Source organism: Nothoprocta perdicaria, unplaced genomic scaffold (genome assembly GCF_003342845.1).
Source record: "Nothoprocta perdicaria isolate Ctin4 unplaced genomic scaffold, notPer1 scaffold_118, whole genome shotgun sequence".
NCBI lineage: Eukaryota > Metazoa > Chordata > Aves > Tinamiformes > Tinamidae > Nothoprocta > Nothoprocta perdicaria.
In genome coordinates, this window is record NW_020454294.1 from 1,982,568 (window position 1) to 1,995,812 (window position 13,245).

Sequence of the window (13,245 nt, forward strand, 5' to 3'; positions counted from 1 at the left end):
AAGAAAGAAAGAAAGAAAGAAAGAAAGAAAGAAAGAAAGAAAGAAAGAAAGAAAGAAAGAAAGAGAAACCCACAGTGATGTTCTGTTGAGTAAATCTAAATAAGGCACCATTGACCTTGAAACTACTTTGCATTCCACAGAGCTGCAGAGCTCTTCATTAGAAAGAAGCTCCAAAGACATTTCTCCCAGCTAGGGGACAAGCTGTATGTCAAACCACGCTGAAAACTTTTCCAGCTTTTTATCTGCAGAGACTGGGATGTCATGTAAGAGGCAGGAAAGATCACACTCTGTATGTACCTTTACCAGCTAAAATTCTGATATAAGAACCTGGCTAGCCATGCCTTCAGTGCAGAAAAGTCATCCCAAAATCCAGAGATGGATGTAGACAATGAAGATAAAAGGAAAAAGAAAAATCTTTGCTATCATACATTTTCTATAATAATCCCTCCTTGGATCCGCATATTGGTAGGAATTCAGCTCTAAGACTCACTCAAATGTGACCAGAACAGGATCCTTATACAGGGACCGAGAGCCCATCACATTCATGGAAAACATCCTGAGGGAATAAACCTTTTGGTCCCCACAGTTTTTCATGTAAAGGGGTATTATTAAGAGAATAAACCCTTATTTTCCCAACATTTTCCTGCAATCCCATTCTATTTTTACAAAGACCTCAGCACACACACGAGTCAGCTCGCAGGGAAGCGGATTGAGTTCACTTTGCAGAAAGCAGAGATGATAGGAGAGAGCAAAAGGGGAATTGTGTAAGCCTGGCTGGGATGTCTGTGATAAGGCTGCTTCTTTCAGGCCCCACTGAGCATATTGACTTTGCTGCTATTGTGTGAATTAATATTTCATGTCAGCAGCATATGCCCTTTCCTTTCCCGTGGCCCAACGGAGCCCACCTGGCCACACAGAGGAGCCTCRTGCTCCCAAGGTCTCCCCTCCTGTCCGTCCCCAAATGATCCATGTAGATACAGAGCACCCTCTTCCCAGGACCCTGCAGTTCGTTCCAGGACCCACTTTATTTTGCTTTCTCACACAAACACACGGATTTGGTGTTTTCATTGCTTTTTAAAGAGGGCAGYAGAGCGGGCACAGATCCATTTAAGAGCCTTCATTTCTGCAGTTTTCATTGCAGTCGTATAGTTACCAGGGGATAACACGAATTTCAGAACTGGGCAGACTTCGTTTGCTTTAGAAAGATTTGGGGTGGAATGGTGGAATATTTAATTTCTAGATGTTCAAAATTGAAAAAAAAAAAAAAAAAAGCCTATACAACTGGAAATTGGTTGTCTTTTATTTACAACTAAATCTTGCACTATTCCAAACACTACCCCTGCTTTTGAAAAGGACATGTGGCATTAAACACGTGAGTAGTTTGCTAATTCTGATGGAACTAAGCATTGATTTTACTGGAAATTAGTCGACCATGTGCTTAACTGAACACACAGGGTTAAGTGCTTTACCATGACCTGGATAAGCGGCTAGTTTCATTCATTTTAAAGCCAATTTTTAGTATTATAGTTCCATTTTASTTCCTGCAAAACAAAGCCTTTCACATACCAATCCCAGTTTCAAACCCCAATTTTTCTTCCCAGCAAATACCACTTTTAAAAGGGCATTGAACAGACAGGCCACCTACCTGCAAGTGCTACTTTTCTGCATGACGTCGGCTCGATGATATCCAGAGAGTTTACAAAAACCGTCATTACTGTAAACTACAGGCCAGTCCACAATCTGGGCATTTCCCAACAGAAAACTGGATTCTAGAGAAAAAGAGAGAGAGAAAGGGCTGTTGTCAGTCACGAAGCACACTGAAGTCCTCCCAGCACTATCCAGCAGACGCAGAGAGTTAYTTAATGTTGGCAATCACTATACAGCAAAAATCTGAGAGCTCGATGGAGCCAAAATGAGGCATTAAGGTTAGGTCCTGATGAAACAGGATGGTTTTTAGTAACACAAGTAGTTTCTTTTACTCYGAATACCGATATAGATACCAACTTCAATGTAGAAAGGATGTGTTTATGGCATTAGACAACCCAACGGGAGATTCAGGGTGATGGTACAAGCAATGAATGCCAAAAGGGATGTGAGATTGAAATAACACAAAGCAAACATCAAATTCTGCCCCAAAAAAGTGCCAGCGGGTGGTCTGGGTTCATCCTACTAGCACAGCTTCTATTGCCATAAACATATAAATACAGGCAGGGAATACTTAGGAGGTTGAACTCAGGTTTAAATATTGCTTCAATCATCTGTGCTTTCAGTCAGTGCCTACAGTCTATATGCATGGACTGGCACCAACATGTGATGAGTTAGTCCTAAAATAGTTTGGAACGATTCCTCTGACACCGTTTTTAGCGAGGCGCTACTCAATAAAGGAATACTCATTTTCCTTAAGCACAGCACTTGGGTGTTTTATTCTCACCAACATCACAAACATTTCTAATTTTGTTCCACAATATTCTCTCATAGCATATCAGCTAGAAGAGACTCCTACTTGTGGTCTCTGATGATCTTCTGACCCCTGTTTATTTGTACTTTTAATTTAAAGCTTCATTTTGACTGTACATGTGGAACTACTAGGCATCTCTGGCTGATAAAAAGCTATTAAGATGTAGCTACTGAAAAGCTATTAAATTCAGCTATTAAAAATCACTGCTGTAAGGAAAGAATTGCAGAGGTTCCGCTCATCAGTTTTTGCCAGAAAATTTTCAAGAGTTTTTACAAGTTATTTAGTACTTGAAGAATGGATGTGCCCCTTGCTTTCACAGAAATATACTCAGGTGTATGCACAGTCATTTCCATAAAAAAATAACAGTGGGTTTGCATAAGCTATATGCTGCCTTCTCACTTTATTTATAATTCTTCGACTAGAACGCATATCATACATATTATTCCATTAGACAAGGAAAATGTGCAAAAAAACGCTATTTATTGCTGTTTTCTTGCTTTACAAGCATAAATTTTGAAAGAATAATCCAGCAGTAATTGGATTTTCTACAGAAAAGTAGATGGAAAAGTATTTAAAAGCTAACTGGTGTGAGAAATGGAAGCTTGGATTTTGCTTAAGTTGAAATCTTTTTCTTGAACTCACTGCAAATCCAGTTTTTAAATGCAGCACCATTTCCTCAGCACAAATGCCTTATGCAGGTGAAATCTTCCTACCTGGAAATCAAAATGTTTGATAGCCCAAGCTCCCACTGTATCGACACTCGAGCATTTCTGTCCCTTCTGCTTTTGCAGGGGTATCGGTCTTGCTTTCCACGCTATTTGCCCTCAGCTTTTAACGGAGAAATTTAAGGAGAAGTCTCTGCCCTGCTTGCTCATCCTCTCGTTGCCTGAGCGGGCAGGAATTCTGACCCTGCAGCACTTGGCAGGGGGMAAAAAACTTGAATTCACCCAGCCAGGATGATACCCCAGGAAGCAGCAAATATCACAAGTCCTCTGGTCAAAGCAAGGCTTGATTTGGAAGGAGGAAAGAGATATTTACTTGCAGAACTACATCGCCCCACAAAGTTTTGGGTGCTCACATATAGATAAGACAGAGTTGCAACCTCTGCTATTTCAGAGAGCCAAATGCCTTCCGGATGCCAGGCAGGTCCAGGATCCATAAACAGGCCACCCTTATTCCAAGTCTCCCATCTGACAGGGGTAACCTTGGCCATACACCTGTGTACTGAATCAGAAGGTAGATGTGCAGCCATCAGAAGGCGTAGGGCATACAGCAGTTTGCTTTTCTATACATGTGTATATATGTGCCTTTATAGAGGAGGGTCTTGTAATGCTTGCTAGGGCATTCGTTAGAYTGAGCAAACTGACCCTGGGGGGTTAAGGAGTCACCCTATTCATGTTTCATGCAAACAGAAACAGAAAGACAGCAAAATTATCCTGATTGATGTTAGTATGTGTTAACGGATTATATATATAGCTCAGATACATATATAGCTCATATATATGGTATATATACTAATAACTAGATCATGAATTAGAATATGCACTTTCCTTTGTCCCCATAAATTTTCCTTTACGTGACTGACGCTCTTACCCTTGTTTCCCAAGCAAACCAGGCTTGTTTGCCCATGCTTGGCCTCTGAATACATATGCACGTCCTACTCCCATTGAACAAAACGCCTGAATCAATGTATGCATCTTGCTAGACACAAAGGAGTCTAAGTGCAGGCACGAAGCCATAGGAATCCATGTTTCATTAATGCTGCTGCTCAGGGAGCAGCTCGCTAGAATTTAAGGAAGCACGAGTGGGCGCCTGGCCCCAGAGCAGGGGTATTACAGCTCCTAACACCATCTAAAAACCGTTAGTTTGTCAATGATGTAGCAAATAGGTGCTTTTACTGTGCCCCCATGGCTCAGCATCCACCCATCCCCACACCTTCCCTTCAATAATCACCTTATTTCCTCCAACCAGGACACACATAATAATTCTTCATTATTTCTATGATCTCTCCAGATCAAAACTCCAGACAGGTTTACCTTCACACTAGCCAGATTGTATCTGGCTGTAAACATCCAGCACTAGGGACATGACACTATGGAAGAACTGTCTTTCGAGAGGGCCAAATGTTTCCATCCTCCAGCTCTTTTGCTTGCAGGGAGGTGACTTCTTTGCATGGCTTCCATGCTGAGACAGGTCCATCCCAGATGTGTCTCAGACCAAGATATATGTCAATCTGACTGTTGCAAATCCTGCCCTCAGGGTGATTTCTTAATGGTTACTCCAACTATATTAGCAGGGAAGCAGGACCTAGATCTGCTAGCAGACTTAGACCTGCTCACACTCCCCAAGGACTTGATACCTTCACACGAGCCCAATTCTTCATTCGAGCACATCAGCTATGGAGAAAGACAAGTCTGCTCCATCAATAGTACAGCCTGCAAAGTGATGCAAGATCTCTTCCTTTTTTTCTTCTTTTTTTTTATTAAAAAAGAGAAGAACTTATTCCTGGAGGTGTTCTCAAGGATAAGCATTTGTATAAGGAATTTAGTTGCTTATAACTGAACGACACAGAATTCTCCCACTAAGCCTAAGCCTGAGCCACTGAAGTTACCCGCGTTKCAGGTGCAGCACGACTTTGCTAAAAGAGCAATATCGCAGCAGGTGTTGTCAAGGATGGCTAAACTTATGGATGGCAACGCATAAATGCAGCTCATGCTCTGATATTGGTAATTTAAACCCGGGTAAAATGAGTGTTGAGGCCTATAAAGGAAAGTCTGCTCTTTCCACGCACAGCAGGACATAACTTCCCAAATGTTTTACTGCAGAGACTAGGAGCAGCTGCCCTGGCCCATCTGATATTGGCCATTGCTGAAGGCAGGACAGAAAGTCTGGCCGACCACAGGTTGGATTCAGTGTACGAACCTCTCTGCACCTGTGATTCAAATTACTGCGTGGCAAAACATCACCCTCTGACAGCACCAACATGCAGCTGACTTCAAACCTTCATAAACGACCAGCCTGAAACCTCTCGTAACACACTCATTCCTGCTTGGATTTTCTTTGAAGTACTGAAAGAAAATGCATTGAAGTACTGAAAGTTTCCACTTTCCATTTCCTTAGAGAGAAAAGATAATTTTTATTATTTCTAAGGTTGTCCTGGTGCCACTGCCTCCACTGACCATCTTCTCCATCTCTGTTTCCCCCCGCCCAGTATAYTGCAGGAAGGCCCAAGCACACGTCTGGAGGATGTGCAAGTTTTTTTGATTAGACACATCTAAAACACTGTCCATCCAGAGGGGAGCTGAGAAGCAGGGCTCAGAGAGCAGACRTGCCCTTCGGAGTTGCTGGATTCATCTTAGGAAGTCAGCAGGCACTTAATTCACTAATATAACTCACCTAATTTACAAAGTTTAATATATCTGGCAAGGAACAAAATTGCAAGCAGCAAAATTCCAGATGTGGAAGACATCATTGAGGCAAAGAGTTGTGCAAGACAAGGTCCCTGCCATTGCCAGCGCTCCTCTGGGCACAGAGGCAGCCGAGGCGATAGAGCAGCGAGCCTTTCATCTTGCTCCGTCCTGCAGGAGCTAATATTCAACCCAGCACCGAGGCTTGTTTTGTTGTTAAAAACAAATGACCGCAGTGTGCAAGCAGCTTTTTTAACCAACCCAGCGCCCAAAGCAGTGTAAAATTCATGTTATGTAACCACAGGAGAGCAGGAACAGCTAAATCATTTTAGGAGATACGCTTAGCCGAGTGCGGAACATTGTCTCTAATCATCTTTTTTCCTCAAGAATAGTTGGGTATCACTTTTAAACAAAACTGTCTGAGTATCCATTTCAAAATTCCATCTCTTTCCAGGTAATTCAAGTCACTTCTGAGAAGATGTTTGAAAAAAAATGAAGCAATAGCAAAAGAGGACTAGGGGAGGAGGGGAGAAACATCATCTCCACACAGGAATCAATTACTAGCCCAAACGATTTGCCTTTCCTGTGCATGCTCTCTTATAAAAATTTCCCACTTCAGCTGCTGGCAGCTGAGTTTTTCTATAGCTACACAGGGTTCCACCTATTCCCAGTATCTTCCTGGAAAGCTCATGGGGCTCCTGGGGGAAAAAAAAGTCCTTAAATAAAAAATTCTCAATCTTGATTTTCTTTTAGTTTTGCTTAAGCAAGTCTTTGCCTTGGTTATTATACTAATAGTGACACACAGATATGGTGAATCCAAGCTCATGCTTAAGTCAGGACTGTCTGCAAGCAAAGTGCTGCCTTGAAGCAGCCTCCACCCGTGCTTTTTACTCCTTCCTATAAAATCACACTGCTGCCTGGCAAAGCTCTTATTTCCCTAGTGTCTTTAAAGCATGTAAGACATCACTGTCATCCAATTTATCCGGCACATTAAGTTTTGGTTGCCTGGGGAAAAAAAAAAAAAAAAAGGAAAGAAAAAGAATCCCTTGTGGAACAAACTCCGCACCTTTCTGTAGCACTATTGTATTTATTCATATACTTAACTTCCCAAAAATGCATGGAGGTCTAAGCCCTGAGCAAGATGCTACCATACTGACTATGCTAAAGTGATTTAATTCCTGCCCCAAATAAGTGCTCCTCAAATAAAACAAAAAGATAAATAATCCAGTGTTGGCTGAAATATTAAATCGACATGTAAGTCACTTAGCCGGGAACACAGCAGCTTTCAGCAATTTAGGAAGCAAGCACAAGAAGAGAGATTAGAGTGTGCCTGCAATTTACCTTCCCCAACCTTAGAAATTTCACTTTAATCATTCTCACTGTGAAATCCTATGAGCAGCTCAGTCCCCAGTCTTTACTGCAGGATTTTACCAACCTCAAGAAGAGTTTGAAAATGAATAAGGACAGGAGAGCGTCCCCATGAGTTGCTCAAGAAATGACACCTCATATACCTCTGATAAGAGGTTTTCTCCTACACGTTCATAAATCTCAGCATTAAAGTAATCTTTACCTAGCCTGATTATCTTCTACATGCTGCCCCTGAATTTCTTCCCTATTAAAATGATGTAGAGCACACACGTACCGAGACTAAATTCGAACTGGAGCGCTCTAGTTCTCACCAAAGGCAGCAAGCAATTTGGAGAGCACTGAAAATACATAAATATATATGTCTCTGCTTTTAATTTCATATATATTACATATATATGTGTATATATATAAGAAAAGGTGCTAATTTCCCAACTTCACAGTGCTAATTGTGGTAGCAGCAGTTGCTCAAAGATGGGGCTGCATCCACTCTGCCCACAGGRCCACAGCTAGAGCTTTACAGAGCTTGGCTGTATTTCCAAAACCCGGGTTTGGGGTAGAATTGCCTGTCTCTCCCCTGCTCCACTACTCGTGTGAATGATCAGCAAGGGGCTGGAGTGATTTGCCACTAATGGGACATATCCCGGGAGGGATGCGGAATCGGGATCCAGCAACCCAGGTTACACCTGGCTTAGCATCTCCAACAGACAATGTCCAGGCATGCTGAAAAGCTCTTAGAAAAAACATTTTGTTAGAATAGTCGCTCCAAAGTCTTATTTAATTTTATCATGTGGGAAAACACTGTTTTCTTAAGCGCACCAGGCAAAAACCTGAAAATTCAGGTTAACCACTCAACAGCACCCTGATAGAACAGGCTAATTAAATGTATTTCCACAGCTCACTTAACTTCCTGGCATTCTTCTTTAGCTGTGTATTTCTTCCAACAGTAATAACAAATCTGAATGTTTACTCTAAAAATAAAAAAAAATAAAAATCAATAATTTATTTTTTTTTCTCTTCTCCATCAGATTTAATCATTAACCTGGGAATGCAACAGCACTTACAGTGACCTCTTGTGGCAATGCTCAGCTTGTACTTAAATACCTCTCAGAGGCGAGTGTCTCTCTCTTACCGCCATATCTCACTGCCAGATACACGCAGAGAAAATAAAATTAATGCTAAAAGCATAAGACCTCTATTAAACAAAGTAGCTGGTCAGATCTCAGTGAAATCCAGCTACTTCTTTACCTAACAACATGTTATTATTTGGGCTTATAAATTAATACAGTGCTGCAGAGTTTTCAGAATTAGTTTTTAATTAAAAATTGCATATGAAAGCAAAAGTTTCAGCGTTTCTGAAACTGCCCCCATTTCAGCAGGCATCGGATATGCTTCAAAACTCAGGATTCAGCCAAATCAACCCAAAACACTGGAAGAAGAAGGACAGACAAATGCTTATCTTTAAAAACACCTCACAGATTTCATCTAATAACACTCCTTGGTGTAAGAATTCACTTTGCACTGATTTACCTATAAGCAAGCCCCTGTTGTCACTGAAATTTCAAATGCGCCCTGGTGCCTCCAAACACCAAAAAAGCCCTACAAATATAATCCCCATGACCCCCCTTACAGTAACTTCCCCACAACCAAGAGAATTGGAGAATGGAAGCATTTGGCCCAGGTTTTGTAGGTTCTTTACACAGAGATTYAAGTAACAGCAGATGTCCCGGGGTCTGCAGAAGATCCCTCCCRCCCCTACAAACCCCAGGTAACTTCTTGGAGCGCACCTTCTCCCTGCAGCAAATGTCACCTAATTTGGATCAGATGAAAATCCAGCTTGTTTCCACTTGGAGCGGAGGAGTATGCCATAAATCAAGTCCAATGACAGTAAGAAACAATGTTTTGTATCTCTGCATATCAGAAATAGGTTACACTACATGGGCTAGTAGGAGGGATAAGAGAAGACAGCAGGCACTGATTTATAAAAGCAGTGTAATAAATAAATAAAAAAATTGAAAAAATATTTTTTAAAAAGTGCCTCAGCACTACAGAGCTCATCACATGCATTTCCCTCACTCTTCCCAGGTAAATGGATCTTTTGCCCAAGTCAGGGCTCCCGGCAGAACGTAAAGCTCTGTCTTAAGGAGTCCATATGCATGAACGTGGCACTAAACTGTTAAAGACCAGGAATCAAATCTTAGGTCAATTAAAGCTCATGGTAAAATTGACAAGGATGCCTAAAAAAGCAAAGATTTCAACAACCCCAATCCACTCGGACAACACCTGAAAGACCCTTTTCCACAAAGAAGCTTCTAAGAGTTATTGCAGTAGAAACAATAACCAAGAAGGACAACTTGTCATATTTCTCTCTCAACAACCCATSTCCTTCTTTCCAGCCTGCTGGTGCTTTTCATTGCATAGTGCTGCAACGTCCCAGGGTTACTCTTTGCCCAAACTCATCCTCRGCCATAAAAGCCAATTAAGCAGTTGACACAAACTGAATGCTTTGCAGCTAGGGTGCATGAAAGCTGAAGATGGGTGGGCAAGAGGGACATATTTGTCCGTCTACATTTGTAGCTCAGGTTCATGGTTCTACCTGCACATGGGCCAGGACCACAAAGTCCGGCCCTGCACTAGAGACTGGCTCAAATCTGCGCCTGGTTTCATCTCCACAACACTGAGCTGAGGTCAGAGCCAGCAGGAGCTCTGAACACAGATAAGAAGTTATCAGTAATGATAGTAAAAATGGCTGCACACTGACGAGACCATCTTAAGAAGAGAGAGGAAGGCTCTTACCAAAGACTCTAAGGAAGGCCCTTACCAAAAGCCCAAAATATTAATGGCAGGAAAAAGCAGACACTTTGAGGTAATTTAACCTGGTTCTCCCACAAAACATCTCTTCCTTCAGCATCACAAAACAGCTGGAGAGCTGAAGAACTAGGGCACTCTGCAGCAAGACCATAGCAGTCTTTGCTGCCTCGGATCAGACCTTTACTCAATGTATTTTCACTCTGCTCTTAAGAAAAAGAATGTACAGGGTGCACAGAGGAGATGAAGATGTCCCTGAAGATGGGCCTGAAGGATCATCCCTTTTCCCCAGCTGCTGCAGTTGCTCTAACAACATGCCGCACATATCCCTATGGACTTATTTCTTCCAACCAGACGGGCAAATCACTCATGGAGAAGCACAYTGGGAACCACCTAGGAGAACAACACAAGAAGCAAAGCAAGGGGCTGCTCTGAAGGTGAGAACTTGCCTCCAACAGACTCCTGGACGGAGTCACAAGAGCCCCACCAGCTTTTCTACCTCTCTGTGTGCACTTCTCATTTAACCTAATTTATAGCCAAAGCTGAGGTGCAAAGGAAAGGTTCATAAGATATTTAAATGAAAAACACTTAGTGCTGAAGAAAAAAAAAAAAAAAAAGATAAAAAATCAAATATACAGTTGTTTTGCAATACCAGGTCTAGGTGCCACGTTCAGTCTGTGCCACAGATTGTGCCAGTTCCAACTTTCCACATTTAAAACTAATATAATTTTGTATGTAAGCATTTGTTGTTCAGATCCATCACTAGCGTCTCACAGTAATTCGGTCTCCATCTGTATTTCATTTCAAAATCTTTTACTCCATTTCAGACCTGAAGAACTGCCCATGTGCACAAATACCTATTTTTTTCCCCAATTGTTTCCATTTTCTTTCCAGTTATTAGGTAATAAAAGGTATTACCTCTATCAACAAACCTTTCTTGGTTGCTGAGAAGAGATTTATGGCAAGAAGTGTGATGGGACTACCTAAGTGTGAGAAATTCCCCCAAAAAGCGTATTCTTTAATCAAGAAGGAAGAAGTGGTCTTTTCTTTATGCCATTACTCAACTTGACTCTGAAAAATCTCCTCACAGCTGATGAATACAAGCACAAAAAAACTAAAAACAGTGCTGCTTTACAGTGTACACCRTCAGCAAACCAAATCCTTGTCTTTTAGTGAGGACTGTCAGGAGATCCTCGAACCAGATTTGCTCCACCGAACACAATTAAATTCAGATTAAACAGTGCTGACTCCAATGAAAATTACTGTTTCTAAAAAGCACTAATGTCCTGGATAACAAAAATAAGGTCAAAATCCTGTTTTAGGGCACAACATTGACCATTTACATGAGTCAGAAACAAATTCCCATTCCATTCTTCACTTCAGTGTCCAGTGGAGCATTTCTGACTCTCTGTAGCATCGCACTTAGGTATCACCAAAGGAAAAGAAAATGAGGAAGCAGTGGCCACATCAGCACGATTTTAAAGCTCCCAAATTAGGCCAGATTAGAAATTGGAAGGGACGTTTTTAAAAGTACAACATTCAAAAGCCTTCTGAGCTTTTCTCGGCTTTTTTGACATCTCAAAGCTTTACTGAGCTTTCACTAGGGAGGACATGTGATTTAATTAGAGCATTATACAAACGCCTGACACTCCCAAACTGTGTTCCCAGTTTTGCCACGACCTTGGGAAAACAACGGAGATGTCCAAACCTGCTCTTAATGCCAGTTTTAAGGACAGGTTGAGAACGTCTCTGCTTGTCCTCCTCTACAGGGAGCCGAGAAGTGTAATTAAATTCCAGGCAAGGCTTTGAAGTTGTCAGAGGCAAAAGTGCTGCATAAATCCCTACTAATTAAGCTTGCATTTAATATTCTGGCAAATATATATATATTACAAGAAACTCTGGCTTCTAGTGATCCTGCCATAAAGCTTGATAYAGAACCAGAGCTGGCCATAGAACCAAAGCAGGCAACATGGGAAGGAGGAAACCTCCCAAAATGGTCAGTATAGGGCTACTGCTTTAATACTCAACATTTTAAAACAAATTCCAGGCCCTGCAGTGTTGGTTCCACTCCTGTGGAATTGAAGGAATCACTAATCCAAGACCTGACATTAAAATCAAGCCAGCACACCAGACCTCTTGAGTAGCAGTGTAAGATAAATCCAGAGCTGTACAACAGGAAGGTGGAAGGGAATGCTCCACAGGAGGACTTCACATCCTATTAGTGCCTTAGCTAATAACACACGGCAACTTTTTTAAATGCTCTGTTCCACCCATCCCTCTGATTCATGTCGCTAGATGCCCGCTGGCCAAGCAGGGCTCTGGCACTGCAGGGCTCTCCTTAACTCGTGCTTGTCTGAGATGGGATCTCTGAGCAGACGTGAAGTTGAGCTGCTCTACCAGACTTCACCCGTGCAAATGCTCCTACTACACTTTGCACTACATCAGTGCAAAGACCACAGCATAGACAAGGAATGTGAGCGGCACAAGACCCAGCCAAGGCAGCACCTGTATTAGCACATCTAGAGGGATGCTCTGCAATCATATCGTAACTTAAACGGGGTTGAATTCGCTGCTCTTCATCAGACTTTGCAATGGGCAAGGGTAGATTGGGTAATTTTAGACCCGTGCAGTCCTCAAACACTCCCAGAACTCGTCTCCACAGAGAGCTGCAGATGTGCAAGCGCAGGCAGCAGTTGATGTTATTTGTTTAGCCCGAGGATTAGCATCACCCAGACACCGCTTGCTCCCCTATCCTCGCCCGCAAACCTTTCCCGTACRCTTAAAAAGTGCCACAGAACCGTCTGGCCAAACCACGGCGGCCACAAACCCCATGCACGGAGAAGGTGGAAAGGAAAAAAAAAAAAAAGAAAGAAAGAAAAGAAAGGAAGAAACTAAAGAGTGGGGACAGGGATGCGGCGCCCGCCAAGCGGAGCCGCAGCAGCAACACGAGAAGTTCGGCGGACACGGAGAGCACCGGGGTGGGCTGGGAGAGCAGCACCGCGCACCCACAGGTAGCACGGACGGAGGGATGAAGAGATGGACGGAGGCACGGATGCAGGGATGGATGGAGGGACGGACGGAGGGACGGACGGTGGGATGTCTCACCGCTCGAGCGCCGCACGATGTTCTCCAGGAAGGTGTTCTGCGGTGCCACCAGCCCTCTCTTGCCGCCCGGCATCCTGCAGAGCCGGGCTCGGGGGCCGGCGG

General features: G+C 42.7%; 1 protein-coding gene across 1 annotated transcript in view; it reads right to left on the reverse strand.

Annotated features, from left to right (window-relative positions):
* KCNH5 (potassium voltage-gated channel subfamily H member 5) overlaps positions 1-13,239 on the reverse strand; it is a 136,835-nt gene extending 123,596 nt beyond the window's left edge. The window contains 2 exon segments of the mRNA XM_026053747.1: positions 1,646-1,769; positions 13,144-13,239. Coding sequence (XP_025909532.1) covers positions 1,646-1,769; positions 13,144-13,216 — 197 coding nt within the window. The 5' untranslated portion in view covers positions 13,217-13,239.
* Between the last annotated feature and the right edge of the window lie 6 nt (positions 13,240-13,245).